At 41.8% G+C, this 20644-nt stretch overlaps 1 protein-coding gene across 1 annotated transcript in view; it reads left to right on the top strand.

Moving 5' to 3' along the window:
• The window catches only part of LOC143361211 (hemicentin-1), a 261168-nt gene that overhangs the window by 176105 nt on the left and 64419 nt on the right, over positions 1 to 20644 (top strand). Inside the window, exon 8 of the mRNA XM_076800439.1 lies at positions 2423 to 2564. Within this exon, the coding sequence (XP_076656554.1) occupies positions 2423 to 2564 (142 nt within the window). The remainder of the gene's footprint in view (positions 1 to 2422; positions 2565 to 20644) is intronic.

Raw genomic sequence — 20644 nt, forward strand, 5'->3', positions numbered from 1 at the left:
CGTTGATCAATATTTATGGCGCAGAGTAAGGTTTATTGATTTTTTAGAATTGATTTATTCGGGTAAAGTAAACTTCGAGAATCAGTTTTTAAAATTGGAAACCCGGTTGCAAATATCACCGAAATTAACATGTAGATATACAATATTAGGTCAAAAACATTAATAATTCGACTCGAAATCGCCTCGGGCACAGGCATATTCTACTAAAACTAATCTTCATAAATCAGGTTCGTAATGTTTGACATGCAAATCCACGAATGCGTTCGATCACATTATGTTATTCCATGTTGCAGCACACTGACCAATAACGATTCACAGTGGTCACTTTACATTTTCCAAAATCATATTTCCTGCACGAAAATACACTGAACGAACTAAAACCGTCTAATTTATATTTCACGTAGAATTTGGTAGGTTCTATTTTGCTTCATGTGGAATGTATTTTACTTTATTATATTTTCATAACACCGTAAATATTTAAAAGACTGAAATACTGGACGGATTTTAGAAGTTTCAGTTTTTATTTCGTCGATTTGCTTCTCTATAGTGTATATATTATTGATGTGGCATTTTTGTAATTCTATACCGACTGAATAAACAAAAAAGCTTTTAAAATTGTAACAGAATTTTTCTGTACAAATTTTTCAACCGGTCTTTTGAAAATACTAAAATTCAAGGAACACATTTTATATAGTTTGATTTTATTATAAATTCTGGCATAAAGATTTTTAAAAAAACTATAAATTGTTCTTCTTTTATATTTGCCATCTTATAAATATGGCTGTGTGATAGGATAAAAATTTTGACTATTAAAAACGAGCCTACTATTCGAATTGCAATACTAAATTTATTAGTCTAATCCGACAGCAAATTGTTGTTCGTTTATATTTACCATCTTACAAAGATGGCTGTGATAGGATAAAAATTTTGACTATTAATAACGAGATACTATTCGAATTGCAATACTAAATTTATTAGTCTAATCCGACAGCAAATTGTTGTTCGTTTATATTTACCATCTTATAAAGATGGCTGTGTGATAGGATAAAAATTTTGACTATTAAAAACGAGCCTACTATTCGAATTGCAATACTAAATTTATTAGTCTAATCCGACAGCAAATTGTTGTTCGTTTATATTTACCATCTTACAAAGATGGCTGTGTGATAGGATAAAAATTTTGACTATTAAAAACGAGATACTATTCGAATTGCAATACTAAATTTATTAGTCTAACCCAACAGCAAATTGTTGTTCGTTTATATTTACCATCTTACAAAGATGGCTGTGTGATAGGATAAAAATTTTGACTATTAAAAACGAGATACTATTCGAATTGCAATACTAAATTTATTAGTCTAACCCAACAGCAAATTGTTGTTCGTTTATATTTACCATCTTACAAAGATGGCTGTGTGATAGGATAAAAATTTTGACTATTAAAAACGAGCTACTATTCAAATTACCATATTAAATTTATCCATTAGCCTAATCGTATAGTAAACAACACAATGTGCTCGCTGATCTAACAATATGTACCTAAATGTACCAAAAATTTAATGGCTAGAAGAATATCCAATCATTCTCTCGATTATTCAACGACGCGTGATTTCACAACATTACAACATTAAATATCAGCGAAATTATGACGACATGAAATTACGGTGAAATATTAACGAGAAATTTTTCCTCACAAAATTTAATAATTAAACGAAATTCAGGTCTCCAAGGATTATTAAAAACATTTACACAGCTTTAAACGTTGATATTTCATTTTGGAAGGATTACTAAGCAATCACCGGTAAGCAAAGACATGTATAACGACGTTTAATATTAGCGTACCATTAGCGACGACAAATTACGATAATACAACATGGCGGCGCACTTACCTGTCAAAAACACTGAAAACCGCACACCTTTCAACACGCGTAACTTTTGAACCAGTGATCTCCTAGGATCGAGGCTTGAATTTTCGGAATTTGCTCGTCAAAATCTACCACAATTTGAAAGTTAAAATTTAGTTCGAAGAATTTAAAGTTAAAAGAATTATTCTTTACACTGAGAAACTGACACTTACACGATATTGGCGCCTGAGATGGTCTCAATGTGCACGTCTACAAGTTCCCAGTAGTCAAACTCGAATTTTTCAGAGATTATTTAACTATCACTGTTAAACAAAACGTTGAGTAACGACGTTAAATTACGAACGGAACACTGGCAACGAAACGCGACCGGTAATCTTCCCGTACGCAATACAACTGACACAACAACGTCCGACCTGGAAAGGTCACCGCGAGCGACTACCTGATACTCGAGAAATTCGCGCGTACCATAAATATGAAAAAAGGTGTGGGTAGTAGTGGAGTAGTGGTGGTGGGGACGAGTTTGTGGACAGTTCATTGAATGAGGTTGTTTCGGTCAGTCGCAGGAGGACGGGACGAGCGTGAGTGTATTGAAATGGAAACCATCGATCGAAGACGAAGGAAAGTTCCTAGTGTGTCGAGCGACGAATCCGAAGTTGCAGGAGGCAGGCATCGAGGATCGATGGCAGCTGAAAGTACACTGTGAGTTACCAAATAATACTATTTGCTAATGACAGGTCTATCGCGTATCCTATTTCCCTTCTGGATGCCTTCCAATTACGATTTGCACAAATGTCAATATTTTTACCCAACTTGAAAATCGAATTTTACGTAATCGAATTTCACGTATAAATTCGTTATATTTCGTTATGTTTTATATCTATAAATAAATTTTATTAGAATCTGTGAGAGCGCGAGAATAATCACTGTTAATAAATTTCGGATTTTATATATTTATGACAAAGTTGGCTAGAATTTAAAATTCATTATTTATTTATTTATTGGTATTTAAAAACTGAAAATTTAACCCTTACGTGGCACGGTGTTCGCTCAGATTTTGACGTATACACCTTTCAGAAATTCTGTAAAAATTGTCTAAGTATTTCAAAATATAAATAATTCTTTAAAAAATCTTTTAAAATTAAATAAATTATCGTGCAGCAGCGAAAGTTAGTGTACAAAAATTTTATTGTTGTCAAAGAAAAGTTAGAAATACATCTTTCAATTTATTAGAATAATTAAAGAATATTTACTTGGTTCATAACAAATTAGGTTTGTGTTTTGAAAATTCATAAAACTGTATAGTACAATTCGTAGAAAAGTTTCGTTCGGTATGCATGAATGTTATCAATGTTTCGATTTTCAATTGGTTTATTGTTCAATAATGAAAATACTTGTTCGGTGGGGGCATCCAGATGTTAGACGTAAGCAAAATTCCACGATTTTTACAATGTTTATAACAGATTTTATATGCGAAGTATTTCCTTGCAACGTATTATATGGCCCGTCCCTTTTTTTTCCCGCCCATGGATTTTCCCTTTTGTCGCCACTCGACCTTTTGTGACGTAACTTTTTGCCGCGATTTATACGTAGATTTCCGGTGACTGTAAACAAACGAAATACTGTTTTTCCATCTTCGAGCACAGATTCTCGCACTGTGCGTTTCAATTTCATTCTAATTCACAAAAAAAAAAAAAAACAAAATAAATCCATAGCATAGAGCAGTGTACCAAAGGACCGGTCCCCTTGAATAAAGGGCGTACGGTCACACCGTACCTATATAACATAGTTCGCTTCGACGAGAACAATATACCGGTTAAGTGTTAACCGTTCGGTTACTCTGTTCGCAATTAAACCGGCGGCACAGGTAGAAAAAGCCTTTTTCAAATATTTTCATATAAAAATATCAAGGGGATATTTCGCAAGTGCAGTTTACGGAATTTGCCGGGCACCTTTTAAATCGCTTTTATTTCAATTACTCGGAGTCTATCAAGCTCGAATGAACACGCTCTCCGCGCGAACGCGAAACACAAGTGGAACGTTTCGGTTTCGACGGAAACTGAAACAGCCTCTCCCCCGAAAACGTACAAGTGGGTATCGGTATTATCAGGTTGTTATACGCGGGGGAAAAATCATATTAAAACCGTGAATCTCCCCGAGCACAATTCACTTTAAAAATTGATTTCGTTACAATTACCGCGAAACGGTCCCCTCTCGAATGGAAATCTGATTAATAATTCGAGCAAATGTAATAATGCCTCGACGGACGAAACAGTACCACCCCCCTCTCTCCCTTCCCAGGGTGAAACCATATTTTTACACAAATTATTATTTAGTTAGCTCCGCGAGCGGAACCGCGATATTTGACCGATATAAAATATCACGAGTTTTTATGCATTCGCGACCACAGGAACAGGGAACTGTTTTTTTTTTTCTCGATTGTGGTGTTTGGAAATTGGTCGGAAACACACGCATTTATTGAATTTCGTGAATTCGTGGAAAAAATGACTGGGTGAATTTTGAAACAATATAATAAAATTACAACCTAATAAAACCACTAAACAGAGACATAAATTCTTGTTCGGTTCCTGTGTCTTCCAATTAATGCAAAACATTTTTATTTTCCGCGCAGATCCGCAGTTTGCTAATTATAAATCGGGAACGAAGGTACCCAGTAATTATTAGACTGTGCAGATTTTTCTAAATCTAGATCTTACTAAAGAAATAAATAATAATTTTCATACTATTTTCATACAAATGTGTTTTCTGTTAAAACGATCTTTACAATATCGGCCTTGAAAAATGTTCGCTATAGAATAAAGGAACGGAACGTTTCTCGCGGAACCGTGCACACAATGGTACGCATTCTAAGTTTCCTATTACCATGAATTTGAATATTGAAGTCGTCCCTTTGCAACGACACCTTAAAAATTCAGGCGCGATTTTTTTGTTACCATTTTATTGCACCTTGAACGAAAACTGTATAGTGCTATACTGTCGTTTCCGATCAAAAAATTATTTTCGTCGTTCGAATCAACATGAATTTCAAGATCGAAGTCTTTGCGACAACACGTTAAAAGTTATTCATTTTTTTTTTTTTATTGTCGATTTACCGTGATTCGAACGGAATGTGTACCGTGTGGATAATCCCGTTAACCGTTTATTCGACTTTGATCGTTTCTACGATGTCCAAACAATTTTTTTTCGATTTAAATCGCCGTTGATATCAAGATTAAAGCTTTCCCTTTTCAACGACCCCATAGAAATTAACGTACCATTTTTCTGGCCATTTCATAGCATTTTACACGAAAAGTACATCGTTCAGCGGTTCCATTGACCATTTGATCGACGTCGATCGTTTCTACGGAGTTCAACAATTTCTTTTGCGACTTAAATCACCATAAATTTGAAGATTAAAGTCTGCCCTTTGCAACGACCCTTAAAAATTCATGTGCGATTTTCCTTTGTCACTTTATGGCCCTTCAAACGAGAAATCTGCCATACTATGGTCCGAACAGACCATCTTGATCAATTATAAACGTTTCGAAGTGGATAATAAATCTCTTATTAATTCACACAATTATATTGTGTCCAAATGTACCGGAACGAAAACCTGTCAAAATTGTTTTCGCACCATCTGGTAAATTAATTTCTCAAAAAAAAAAAAAGCCAAATCGCACGGTCCAATATTAAAATAGCTAACTTCCTTTCACAAGTGTCATTACCGTGGGTTCGCTGTACACTTTTGCTCCGATATAAAGCGAAGGGTCGGGACTGGCTTTCGCCGTATTTCGGACGAGGGTACCTGTGCGGCTTCCCTTCGTTCTCGAGTGGGAGAACGCGGAGAATGTGTCGGAAGGTGTGACACTAATTCGGTGACTAATTGTAAGCGGCGTCGAGCAAACAGCTTCAAAAGAAGAAGAGGGGATAGCAATTTCCTTATATCAAAACAAACACCCAGTCCCCTTATACCGGAGCAAAACCGTATAACACCGACCTGTATTCGAGGTTTCCATTGAAATCACCTCCGCGTTCCCACAATGAATTCCTACCGAGCCAACAAAACATTGTCCCCGCAAAACCACCACCACCATAACCGACCAAAACAAAACCAAAAATTTCTCTCAAACCCTTCAATTCATCTTCCTCCCATATTCTCTTCATCTCCGCATTGCATCCGTTCGCAGCAAATATGAACTCTCCCCGAATCCTCGAAGGAGCACACAACCGACAGACGTGGCTGTGTGTGTGTGCGTGTGTGTAAGGTCAGAGGATAGTTATCTGTAGCAAATAACCAGACATTGATTGGAAGCTTCCGATCGGTTGTAACGTAAGATAGCGCAATTTAGCGACGCATCTGCATGTCGCGCGGCGCGCCGAGTCGGGCCGGGTCGGGCCGGGCCGCGACGCGTTCAATTGGAGTCTATCCATTGTTAATCAACTCCTGTACACGGCTGGGTGCATCCGCTGAGCCAAAGACGCGACACAGTTTCATTGTGGATCCTAACGTGGTAATTCGACTCGCGACGAGGATCCTATGATTCAGGTACTAATTCGATTCGGTGGATTCCCTTGACGTACGACAACGTGTCCCTCTCTGACTCTCTCTCTCTCTCTCTCTATTCTCTCTCCCCTTTCCCTCTATTTGTGCGTATCTATAGCAGCAGCGTTTTCCCTGGACGATATACATAGGTAACCTTAGCACGAAATTACGCGGCGGCCAATCTGTCCTGGCAACGTTCACCTGCATAACGTAAGCCAGAAACGTCTGCTCGCCGGATACAGATACGAGCTATCGTTATCCGTTTATTTACGACCGCGTGTCTGATCGGCCACTCGATGCATCCGCTATTATCCTCGTTTCCCAGAAACCCTCCCTCCTCCCCCCACCAGCGAGTGCGCGCGCGCGCGCGCGAGCCAGCCGTGTATGTGGGAATTTGGCATTAGTCCGACGGATAATCCCGTCCCGATGCTCTCTCCAGCTTCCAGGAGAATCTCCGCAGAACCAACAACTTGCGCTGCCGAATCGATTTCGCTTCCTAAGCGATCCCCCACCGCCGAAAAAATAATAATAGTATTCTTTCGATGTAAGACCCCATGTTTTCTTCGCAAACAAGAATATCTCCAGCCCCTCTTCTTCTTTCGAAGTTGTCCGCTCGATACCGCTTAGTTCCAGAACGAGAGGTTATGTCATACAACCTGTATGATACGGGGTTTCCCGATAATGTTGCTTTAACTTGTTCAAGGTGATTCCCGGTGTCATTTGAAGCAACTTTTTCCTTTGCGAAGATCTTCTCCGTAGCTTCGTTAAGGAGTTATTAACGAAAAGCAAGGACCAATCGGAGCGCGGCTACTACGGACGGATTCCGGCGCGGCCAATGCCAACGTCGCGCTCAACTGTAGCCGCGCTCCGATTGGCCCGTGTTTTTCGTTGATAACTCGTTAACAAAACCGCGGAGGACATTTTCGCAAAGGAAAAAGTTACTGCGAATGACCTCGGGAATCACCATTTAGTAGGAAGGTGTTTAGTACATCAGTTCTGGGACACCCTGTGTATTTGAGGTCCTTGTAAGGGAGTAACATCGTTGTTATATTTAAATAAAATTGTTTTGGTATTTGTAACGTCAGATAAGTATATTATTATCATTGTAGAGTTGGAATAGTGAAATTTATTAGTTACCGTAGGTATAAAAGTATTGTTTTTGGCTAGGATTTCGGTGAGAGGCTCGGCTCTATTACGGTTTTGGCAGACCGGTAAATAAAAGACGACAGATGAAATCCCGGAGCCAGTTAAATCGTGCCCGCGAAATATGGATGCCTATGCGCGCACGCGAAACAGGCCAGATTAAGCCCTCGGTTTCATACTAAAAAGTCGGTGCCCGTGGTTTTTCCGTCGGCGATAAACTTAAACCGATATACACCGTCCTAGTTTGCGGAAATAATGGCCAATATTGGTATCGGTGCAGCATCTTTTTTTTCTGTGTGTTTCATTGGCATACGGACTTCGTGTGTGTTCCACATTTCTCTCCGGTTTTAAACGATAAGCTGGAGGTGTACAGTAGGGGTTTTTCGAATGAGTACTTTGTTTTGAGCTTATGTCAATTTAAAGAAAAAATGTGACGATATTGAAACTGCTGTCACACTTTGAGAAAAAATATTGCGTAACGATTTACCTCGCCTTGTTCACCTCCATGTTTGCAATTTACAGGTCGCTTTTGTTTTTTACATTTTTATTTCCTCGCGAATAAGAAAATGGCGGTACCATTTGGTATGGCATGGTACCACATGGTGCCATTTTTTTGTTACCGTTTTATCGCGTTCTGGACGCAAATTGGTCGTCCAGTGGTTCCTTGGACCATTCGATCGACTTGGATGGTTTCTACGAAGCTTGAAAAATTTTTTCGTAACTCCGAATCACCATAAATCTCAAGATTGATGTTTCCCCTTCGCAACGACCCCTTAAAAATTGACCTGCGATTTTTTATTGCCGTTTTATCGCGATTTGAACGAAATGTGTGCCCACGTGGTAATCCTGTTAACCATTTGATCGACTTTCAACGATTCTACGAAGCTTGTACAATTTTTTCCGTGATCCGATTCAACGTGAATTTCAAGATTGAAGTTTCGCCATTTTAATACCCCAATAAAAAAATTGAAGTATGATTTTCTCTGCTATGTTATCGTGCTTCAGGGAAAAAGTATATCGTTCAACGGGTCCTTCTGATCGTTCGGTCGACTTTGATCGTGTCTATGGAACTTCAAAAATTTTTTCCGCCACTCAAATCACCTCGAATTTGTAGATTGATGTATTACCTTTACAAAGACCCCTTAAAACTACGTATGAGATTTTTTGTAGCCGTTTTAAGACACTTCGAACGAAACGTGTGTCGTCTAGTGGTTCCTTTGCCCGCTTGATCGACTTTCATCGTTTCCTTGAAGCCCAAAAAATTTCTTTTGTAACTAAAATCACCGCGAACTTCAAGATCAAAGTTTCTCCTTTACAAGAAAAACCCTTAGAACTTCATACAGGATTTTTTGTGGCCGTATCGCTTCAATTTAAACGAAATTTTCGCGATAAATTAAAAATCCTTTCGACAAAGCTGTGCAAAAATATATTTTCCCATTTAACTTAACACCCATTTAAAAATTGTCTCCTTTCCGCAACGACCCCCATAAAACTCGACACAACACAACTCTCTCTCTCTACCTTACCATTTTATGGCGGTTTAAATAAAAAACGAGCATTAAACGAACCCCCTTGAACAAAGCCCAACGCGAAACGAAACATCATCCATCCAACAAGTATTGAATTCGTAACACATCTACAGTATTCAACACACTCGCGTTACCGTCTCGCACACGATTCCGGAGATATTTATGAAGGACAGTATCTACACAAAAAAGAATGTACACAATCGTTCCGACGAGAATGCGCACGGCGGTATCATAATCCTGGTCGTTCGAAATGCATTCGTATCTTTTTCTCCGTATCGTCCTTCGTCGGCGTAATCCTCGAGCAGATCCTGCGATCGTTATACTCCCGCGCGCAGAAACCGAGAGCCGAGCCGAGCCGAGCCGAGCCAAAGCGGAGAGGAGAGAGCGTGGAATCGGGAGTGTAACGAGCCGTGCGCGGAACGCTAGTACGAGCCGTGGCTGATGAAGCACGTATCGTTACCACTGACAGCAAGAGGCCGACGTTGATGGATACGAGCCTGTATCGTTAGCTACGGTAAACTGTACAGTTATGGGCCGCTTTATAACAATAATGGTCGACCGTTCTCACGGTGTGCGTCGCGTCGGGGAGAGCGCACTCGATCGCCCAAGGAATGAATTACGCTCGCCTCGATCGCGCACCATCTGCGCATCATCTGCGCATCACGCTCAATACACGCGCACCGCTACAGGCAACCATATTACATTACTTTATAAAAATAACGGGAACGTGTCCGCGACTTAAATCATCACGATCCCGAAGACCGAAGTGTCTGCAACCAGTCCTTGAAACTTCATCTACGATTTTTCGTTACCATTTTATCTCACTTTAAACGATACAAGCGAAAAAATTGAAGAAGAACTTGAAGATCAGAGTTTGCCCTTTGCCCTTTGCAACGAGTTGTTGAAACTTCATGCACGACTTCTTATTGCACTTTGAACGAGCAAAGTGCCATACAGCGGACCATTTTTTCGACCATTTCATAAATTTCGATCGACTTTGATCGTGTCTGGGAAGCTTAAAAAATTATTTCAGCAACTGAACTCGCTATGGTCTTGAAGACCGAAGTGTGTCCCCTTTGCAACGAGTCCTTGAAACTTCATCTACGATTTTTCGCTACCATTTTGTTTCACTTTAAACGAAACAAGCGCCCCGTAACGATCCAATTGAATACAGTCGCGTGGTACGAAACTGAAAAAATTTTTTGAGGGCCTGAATCGCTGTGAACTTGAAGATCGAAGTCTCCCCTTTGCAACGAGTCCTTGATTTTTTGTTTTCGTATTATTGCACTTGGAACGAGAAAAGTGCCATACAGCGATTCCTTCGGACCATTTCAGTTACTTTAGCGTTGCTGCTTTTTATCGTGGATTCTCGACAGGGTGGCAACTTTCACGACAGAGAACGAGAACCTGAACGACGATTCTGTGGAGTTTTTTTTTTTTCCCGTCGAGCCGAAGAAGGCGGCCATGCTAACGATATTTACATATGCGCGCGAATTCCCGCCGGTATTTACGAGCGACGGCCACCGTTTATTCTGCGGCGCTGGGAACGCGACATTTTATTGGAGTGTTTACGCGGTTTAGAAGAACACGGAGCTCTCGTGAGCCTGCAACAACGAGTAGGTACCACCGTGGAACCAACGGTGAACCCGACGGTGAACCACCACCGGCACACCGGTGAACTATGGCCCGCGTAAATAACTCCGAAGCTATTTACAGGCTAGCTACCCCCTCCCCCTCCCTCAGGGTTATGACCGGTATACAGGCCGGAACCCGGCTAAAACGTAACGGAATACGGTGTGACCAGGTGTCTGGAATTCGCCCAGAATTATTATCAACGTTCCAGACCTTTTCTGCCATTAGCCATTCGGCGGAACGCGCGGCGCACGCCTGTACTTAATGGGGGGGGGGGGCATTTGAATTTTAGTCCACCGTTAGCCTACACCGTTATTACAAGATTATTCCGATATCCCGGCTACCATCTACGCGCTTCGTAGCACCCTCTCCGCCCGTGCAACTTTCGCCCCGCCCCGCCCCGCCGGTCGTTTTACCCATCCACGAATTGATTCTTCGCCGCCATGGGGAAACACCGTCCCGTAACCGGAACACGCGCCATTGAAAATTAAAACTCGAGAACCGCGCCCCCGGCACCGCTGAGAACTCCGAGACTAGCCTACTCGATGATGCTCCAACCCTTTCGATGTGGGAACACTAGAACTACCGGACCTCTCAAAATCACTGATTCCTAATTTTTCTTTCAAAATGTTTTCATTTTTGAACGAACTTCTTCGTTGAAGTATATGTTAGAATAGAAATGGTGTCAGCTTTGCGAATACCTTTGTAATGAACAGTACAGTGAATTCTCGATACATGTCAACAACATGGGTCTTGCCAGCGTCGTGTATCGTGCAGGAGACGTGCCCGAGCCGTGTTATGTTCACACGGGGTATACTCCGTGGTAGTGGGGACAATTCCGCGACGTTTATCATCCAGGCCATGGCGACAAATACAGAGAACTCACTGTATATATCAGTTTTATTTATTGCTCGGTAGTTCTAGTGTTGAGCCCTATTTGGTGTAACACTTTGTTATGGGGAATTGAAAAAAAATGAAAATTCAAAAAATTGAGAATTCCACTTGAAAAAAAAGGTACCCCCATATCTAGTTAAAAAATAAAGATTAACAAATTAACAGAGTGCAGGACTGTATGCCCCGCATGGAAACCCTTGCGAAATTTGTTTGAAAAATAACTTGTTTGAAGTCTTCATGTTACGAGACTCGTCCTGTGTATCGCAGAAAAGAGCTAAAACCAGTAAGTACAAGTTGATGCAACGTTCCGCGGTTATGCGATTTCCGCGTGCACTATAACGACCATAAATCCGCGGTTTTCAGACGGAACTACCGGAGGCAGATTTTAGAAAAAATTTCTGTTTACACCGAGGGAGGAAAAAGAGTTTGCGCTCATAACAGGATATTTTCTGGGGTAAATAACATATTGTTATTACCTTCGGGGGATTTTTTTTCGCGAGGAAGCTATAACAGCTTCTGTAGACGAAATTGGTAAAACATATATATTCATTCGTACGAATATCAATAACGTGTGCGAGATTTTGTTTTAACGGAACAAATACCAATTGGTAGTGGGGGTACACACACACTAGTACACAATTGCTTTTAAAAACAGTCGATGATTGAAATAGTGGCGCGGCGGTGTTTCGAAATTTAATCTCATCGACATTTCCGTGTATTTTTTTAAAACTTTTCCGGACGAAAAAAATAAAAGAAAAAATAACAGTTCAAATGAAATGCCGCTCGAGTTTTAGTAACACATGAACCGAAGGCTTCGTTTCGCTGAACAACGCTTAATTTTCTTTTGCGAATTAAACCACCGCAAACTTGAAGGTCGAAGTCCTTTGCAATGAAACTTCATCTACGATTTTTTGTTACCATTTTATGTCACTTTGAACGAAGCCAGATAATGATCCAACTAAATACAATCGCGTGTACAATACTGAAAAAATTTGTTGGGGGCTTAAATCACTGCGACCCTGAAGATTGAAATCTCCCCTTCGCGATGAGTCCTTGAAAATTCATCTACGACTTTTCGTTACCATTTTATTTCACTTCGAACGAAGCCAGTGCCACTTCGAACTAAAACCGACATAATATACTGGTCCTTCGATCACAGTGGATCGTTTCTAGGAAGCTTAAAAGGATACTGCTCGCTGACAAAAAAGAAATCTGACAAACAAGATTTGTTTATACCGTGCACAGAATTGTGATACGGAATTACAGTGCGAATGAAATAAGCGGCCGGATTTGGAGAAGCTTCCACGGTGGACAAGCGTCGGGGCAACGTTGCCCAGAAGGAAATCTTTAATGGAACTTGAATATTTTCCAGTGGAGCCGGGAGTGAAATCGGGTCGACGGGATTAAAGATCCGCTGGATCGTCGTTAATCGCAGCTTCCGACGCTGCGAAAGCCGCTTTATACCGGAAGTACTTGCCGTCGTGGCTCGCGCGCGCCCGCATCGCAATTTTCCCGTGGCAATCCTCGGATCGTCGTCGTCGTCGTCGTCGTTGGTCCAAGAAAAAGAAAATCCACCGACGACGACGACGCTGGGGCGGAAAAGCGTCGGGCGCGATGTAACGAAGAAACAGCCAGGAAATGAAATGATTTCTCGACGGCGAACACCCGCGAAATCGGTAGACCCCCCCCCCCCCCCCTCACCCTCTACGTCAGAGGTTCTGCCGCTCCAACAAATCACCGCTCGCGATAAACGTTCACCGTCGGTTTTACCCGGTTATTTATCGCGGACTGCGGCTAAAGGCCAGGAGCAGTTACCAAACCGAGCCCGTAACGTTCTGCCCACGATAGCACCGATCCTCGAGAGCCTTGAAATGAAACCCTACTCCCGAAAGTAACCGTTTCGAACTGCTCCAAAAGCCTCTGATTAACCCGTTTGCGTCGTGTAAGGCAGAACGTAGAATAACGCTCTTATCGCCGATTCTTCGATTATTTTTGTACCAAAACAATTACCTTCTCGATATATGTCAACAACTCGGGTCCTGCCGGCGTCAAGTATCGTCCAGGAGACATATCGTGTCCGCGGCCTCTCGAGCTTCACGGGGTATACCCCGCTGTAGTGGGGATAGTACCGCGACGTTTACCGTCCAGACCTTGGCGACACATATAGAGGGAACTCTGTATTGGGATTATATGACTGAACAAAATTCGTATAAGCAACCGTAGTAAGCAGAGCGAGTAATTGAAAATTGAGAGCAACAATTTTCGAATGTTTTTTAGTATATTGTTTCCCAAAAAAAAACATCGTCGTCGTCTACGAACCATTTTCCCAAGCGAAGAAGCCGCAGCACGTCGAAACACTCGACTATTCCAATTGGCAAACGGAATCGCAGTTGCGTGGTATAACGAATATTGGTAAATAGATAATGTTGTTCGTCGCCGGTAGCGCGGACTCCATGGAAACGACGTGGCCAATTGTTCTCGCTGAAAATAAACAAACTTTCGAAACGCGTCTGCCTCTCTCTCCGGGAAACTGTGCATTTAGGTGAATCGGTCTGGCTCGGCTCTCGAGCGGTGAATCGTCTAGCTACGCCAAAGAGGAAACACATGCCGTGTTTCATCTAATTAATGTATACGCGGAAAACTGTGTGACAAGGCGCACGCGACGGCGGCATTGAATCCTCGTTTCGGAAAGCCTCTCTCGTTTCAAACGCGAACGGCGCTACGTCCCTTTTCCCGCGACTCTTGCTTCGTCGTTGAACCCGTAAAACAGACTACATTCCGAAACTTGCCATTCAAGGGCATTATACGGATTTGCCGAATCGAGGAATCGCGCGCCTTCCTCGCTTATTTGTTGCGTTAACGCTGCGTTTACGGAAAGTGACTATTCTACGTTACTTCACCAGAAGAACGGGAATGTAACTGTTCCAAATTTTCAGCCATTTTCTTTTGCAATATTTTATACCCGAAGAAATAAATTTCGTGGATGCATCTTTACAATCTCGATGTTCGTAAACCGCAAATATTAGAACCTGTGGGAGTTCTAGAGAAATAGGGTCAAATAAAAGAATATAATCATTTTTATTGTGAAATGTGTATACAATAATAAGGGTGACTTTCGAAGTTAGAAGAAAATGCATCAAACCAAACTTGCTTGGTATCGGGGGCTCATAATCTGATATTACTACTTTCTTTATAGATGGAGGTGTCAAGGACATATGAAGGTCAGCTCTGTTTTTTAAAATGGAACGGTATGATGTTTCATTTACACCCTGACAGTGTGTTTCAAGATGAATACAATCACCTATTATGAAGGTCATTCGAGGTCACTCATGTTTATTCGTAGAGAAGACACTATAACGTTTAAAAAGAAGATCCTACCGCAGATACTAGGTAATTGTATAGTGAATCTCTCTATCTCAACCGAATTGTTATTTCTAACATTTTCATGTTTAAATTTTTTAACACAAATATCTCCAAAAGTTGAACGCTTTAATAACGCGCAGGAAAGGACAGTAAACAATTTAATTCGTGCAATTCCAACGATAGTCGAGGGGAAATTTTGAGACGAGTTCTCGGGAATTCTGGAAATGAAAAATACTATATTTTCGACGAGATACGATGGAGGACAACCATAACCGGATCGACCGTGGATGAACCGTGGAATTTCCATGGGATAGGGACGGAAGGTCTGGCAGGGGATGGTCTCCGTAGTTCGTTATAGTGTTCTGTAACACGACCAGGTCGTTGGAACATGCTTAACGACGTCGTGCAACTTTGATTGGCCACGCGGACTTCGACGGACCGCAACTTCCGGTTCGTCCGGAGGCTCGGGGCTGGACTCGCGCTCGTCGCCTAAACAAAGGGGCTCCTCGCCATAATTCTAGTTCGAGTCGACTCATTGTCAGCGTATCAGCCAAGAACGAAACGCTCAACGGGTTCGTTCATATCCTGTTTGCCGAAGTTTCGTGCCGCTTTGTCGACCACGCGATTATTATGAGCCTGTGTACACTTCAGGCTAGGAAGAAGAAACATTTTAGCCTTGAAATTGCATATTTATTTTGCACTCGGTGGGCTCGCGATATTTATTCACGGGCTTTCATTGTCGGAGAACAATCTGTAAAAGCTTATTTTTGTCTTTAAATTTACGGGTGGAATTAACCAGTTAGCTGTTGCGACATCTTTGAAAAATGTGTACCTAAGTTGCGTCGCAAAAATTAACCGCTGTTTGAATTATAGCTGTTTTGACGAGTATACTCGTCATGACACAAAATATTGCCATTTCTTCATGACGAGTATACTCGTCAAACACAGTTAACTGGTTAAACAACAACGGGTCGTTTTGAGTCTGTGCTTTCAAAATTGTGTAGCAGCGTGAAAAATAGAAATAGTATACATGGAATTCCATTAAAATTATTTTAGCCGAGCAAACAACAATACAATAATAGACGATATAATTTCGCATTCGGATCGCGTCGAGAATTTCAAAAATAAAAATAGTAGATTCGAAGATAGAAGATATATCAAAGTCGCGAAAGAGTAAATGCCAAATTTCCGATACCGATGAAAAAGATAGAAAGAGATATTAAGCCTGCTGTATAAAATGGTTTTTTATCGGGACAGCTCGGTAAAAGAGTGCTTCAGACGCATTTAGGCAGCTTTCTTCGGCGGAAGTTTCCGCGTAAACCGTAAGAGCGTCGCGAGGGGAGTAAAAGTTTCGCGATTCCGGACGCGGAATCCGTTTCGAAAAGTTTCGCCTGGGAAAACGGGGTGGTCCGATGATCGTGTGCCGCCGTCGGCGAGCATACGGACGATGAACAGCGTCACCTTATAATCGAAAAGCATACGAAGAGAGCGCGGGGCTCGTTCTTCCGTAAAATTGCAGGCCCCGGTTTTCTAGACGCGAGACGAGACGCGTCTCCGATTCTTCCCGTGAGACCGACCACCTGGCGAACCTTGTGAACCTTACGAAACCCTGCGGAACCCTGTCCGTTTCCGGAACGACTTTCGCGACAACTTCCGAGCCCAACTTTACGACCTCCGTCGCGATTTCCGGCGAGATTCGCGGAAGAAACGCGACCGTTTTCACTGCGACTCGTGGCCCACCTACACGATCACCGATGAAGCATGTTTCCCTGTCCCCATTCTTCAGGATGTCCAAAAAATGTTGCACTTCCTTGAGAGGCGTGACCCCTGAGGTCATTTCAAATAACTTTTTCCTTTGCGAAAATCTTCTCCGTAGCCTCGTTGAGGAGTTGGAGGACGAAGAACATGGACCAATCAGAACGCGTCTACTACGGACGGATTACGGCGCTGCCAATGGCAACGTCTCGCTCAGCTGTAGCCGCGCTCTGATTGGCCCGCGTTTTACTTTAATAACTCGTTGACAAAACCGCTGCTGAGGACATTTTCGCAAAGGAAAAAGTTGCTTCGAATGACCTCAGTATTACAACTTTTTCGAAATAAAATATATCGGTCAAAGCAAATACAAACAGGACCTTGAAGATCAGCTGGATACTTTAAAGCAGTGTACAATTGTTATAAAATTTGTGCAAAGGAACAATTTACGACATTTGGTTCTGGAAAACTGACAATTCCATTGAAAATTAATTGCAAGATGTACAACATGTATCTCGTGTACTAGTGCTTTCACACTTTTATCATCTCAACAAAATGGCGGTTTTAGAGCTGTTTTACTGTGGCTGTCGTTAAAGTGCGTTTTATGACACTAATTAAGGAAGTACGTAGAAGCCTTTTAAAATTTTCATCTTTGTGTAATCTCTCGAGTGTGTACACTACCCTAATGGTTCCGAAACATCAAACTTTCCTCCATTGAGTTTTATTACAATTTTTCTAAATTCAAACATCCAGCGTGAGAATAGCGACTCAATTTTCATTTTCTCGACGTTTCAATTGCACAAATTTTTATAATCATTTTCGCTTGACTTTTCAAACTGCCAGCATTTCCACAATAACAAAACTATTCAGAAATCCATGCACTACATTTTGCATGGTACATTTCTACATCTAAATCAAAACAAATTTTCAATCTCGAGCGTGTTCCAACCTTTGGCAACGTTGCCGTTCCAGGAAACGAGATTTTAAATCCATCGAAAAGCTCCAGTATTTTACAAAATTCCTGCTTCTGAAAAATTCAAATACGAATCTCTGAAAGCTGCATCTCTACTTACTAACTCAATTCCGGCATTAATGCGTTTAGAATGGAAATTACTTGGCGAAATAACAAACCCTAAAGAAACGTTACTCTTCGATTTATCGAAATTATTAGACTGCGGATTTTACGCGTTTACGAAAAAGAATTGAGCAGACGAGAACGTCGGTATGTTATTTTCCAGAAAATTGTTAGAGGGATCAAGATATTTTTATTTTGCCTCTGTCTAGAAATTTAATAAAAATAAAAATCCTCATTCTAGAAATTATTAACAGAAGAGATAAATGTTTACTCAATCTCTGTTCCATATAATCGCCCAGATTTTTAAAATTGTTTAATTCTCGCGTTAAACAATGTACATCAAAAACGTGAAACTTTTTACCGGACCAGCTCGATCGCGCAAAGAAATTCCTTTCGCTCTGATTTTCCCGAGTGGAATATTCAAGTTAATTTAATCCACGATCTAGATATTATATATTTTCTTCAGAACTTCAATTTCCAGAATCGAACGCATAATTTCCCTCCGTAGCCGGCGCCGGATACATTTTCAATCCGTCAGGCAGATAAATAAGACAGTATTTTCGATTTCAGCGACCGCCTCCGAGCGTCAATTATAATATTCGCGACGGGAGGAACGTGGTATCGAATCAAGCTGGTAGCATTGCGAGAAGAAAACGCGTTCTTCATGCGACGAGGTACACATTTAAATTTGATGGGATCCCGACACGCTTTGCTCCCGAGACGTTCCGTGGATTTCTCTATACGTTGCACGCGGGATATCTCGACCCACTCTCGAGTAATAAAAATTTATCGAAAATTTATGCGGCCGTTGCAAAGACAGGGAGAGAGGCTCTCCGCGATTTTCCTAATGGCGGACGGCATATCCACCGTCGTCGATAAATCGCGGCCAAAGCCGGGAGGTGTATTTAATTGTACAGTGTCTCGGTCGGCCCGAAAGAAAAGCTAGGATGCGTCGCTTCCTCGCCGGTGGTTTTACTCGCAGGCTCGCATGTTAATTGCCTTAATTACCGGCCCGGGGAAACTGCAACCCCCTGTCGACGAAACCATACCCGGAATCCCAGGAAAAGTCTTATGAATATTTACGAACGGTTTATTTGTGGACGTACAGTTTCGATCCTCGCTAATGCAGTCCTTCTCTCTCTTTCCCTCTCTCTCTCCTGCGCTCTCTCACTCTCTCTCTCTCTCTCTCTCTCTTCTCGTAGCGCCTCGTGGTACGTTTTCACATAATTTTGTACGAGCTGCTGGTCGTCGCGCAATCGATAGCTCGCTCGTTGCGATTCGGAGGCTTCGGAAAGTAGCATGTATAATTGTAGCGAATTTTTGTCGCAGCTAATTACCAAGTAAAATATGACAATTCGTTTAACGCTAAACCTACCAAGCACAAAAAAACATATAAAAGTGAAACGTCTTATACATGGGAAAATATTAAATTTATTTGAACTTTGAACGATTTTCGTTATAATATGTGCTTAAACAAACAAGTCAGTTCAATTCAAGGCAAGTTTTTATAATTTCAATAATTGTCAGATAGAAAATCGATCATTTTTACCGTGGTAGGTTTAGTGTTAAAACATCCAATCGTTGAAAAAAAAAAAATGCACGAATCGCGATATTAATCGTATCGATTCCGGCACACTTCCGATAAAGAAGTGGCAATAATATGTTTATTTGTATTTGTTCAGTGTTACAATGTAACAATGACTTGCCTTGCCAATGTAACAATGAATGAATTCGCCCGGTTCTCGAACGTGTCCGGCAACGAATAAAATTCCGTAGTCAGAACATTGTACAATGTTGTTTTGTACACCAATAGTTTTTACAAAAGCCTCGCACGCGCGATTTATTCGCGAGAGCCGCCAGGGAACACGCCCCCGTTCCCGGGGTCGGCTCCCCTAATTGATTATGCGCCGCGTGTTTTTTCAACGGAGGCGGACCGCCGCGCATTATATTCCTGTATTTTCCTATTGTTTGCCCGGGCTCCGCCATTCCGTTCACGTTTTTCTTTCTTAGTGGGAACGTTTATTTTTCCGCGGGACTGTTTGCTCCCCTTTTTTCGCGGGGAATTATCGATGGGACCCCCTCCCCGCCGCTCTCTCCTCGATCATGCCTCGCCACCTCGATACCTCGAACCTCGAACCTCGAACCGTCGATATCGATTCGCGCGGAGCTGAAACCCGAATATATTTGCCGTCGGTGTCCTGTCGGTAATCAGGTATTACGGATTAGGTCACTGGCCAACGCCTGGTTTTGCTTCTCGATGCGCCAATTTTGCGAATTTTGCGTTTGACAAATTTAGCTTTGAAAACTTTCTGTTCTCCGATTTATCGAGGACTCACAATTTTGGAAGAAGGAGCGGCACGTTCGGTTTAAAAAATTTGACATCTTCAAACCGTGAAAGTTTTGCAGATTTTTCTTGCGTGGAATGATTCTGTACCGTGCACCGAGTATCCCAAAAATGTACCCTCTTGAAGGGGATGATTCCTGAGGTGATTCGAAGTAACTTTTTCCTTTGCGAAAATCTTCTCCGTAGCCTCGTTAAGGAATTATCAACGAAAAGCAAGGACCAATCAGAGCGTGGCTACCACGGACGGATTCCGGCGCGGCCAATGCCAACGTCGCGCTCAGCTGTAGCCGCGCTCTGATTGGCCCGCGTTTTTCTTCAATAACTCGTTAACGAAACCGCCGAGGAAATTCTCGCAAAGGAAAAAGTTACTTGGAATCACCTCAGGAATCGCCCCTTTCTAGATGTTTTTCGGAACACCCTGTGTACGAATTTTGCCTCGCATTCAGAGAAACGCGAGACACGTTGGACACCGACGGAGCAGAACGGCGACTGTCAAACCGCTAATTC

Source organism: Halictus rubicundus, chromosome 15 (assembly GCF_050948215.1).
Source record: "Halictus rubicundus isolate RS-2024b chromosome 15, iyHalRubi1_principal, whole genome shotgun sequence".
Classification (NCBI taxonomy): domain Eukaryota; kingdom Metazoa; phylum Arthropoda; class Insecta; order Hymenoptera; family Halictidae; genus Halictus; species Halictus rubicundus.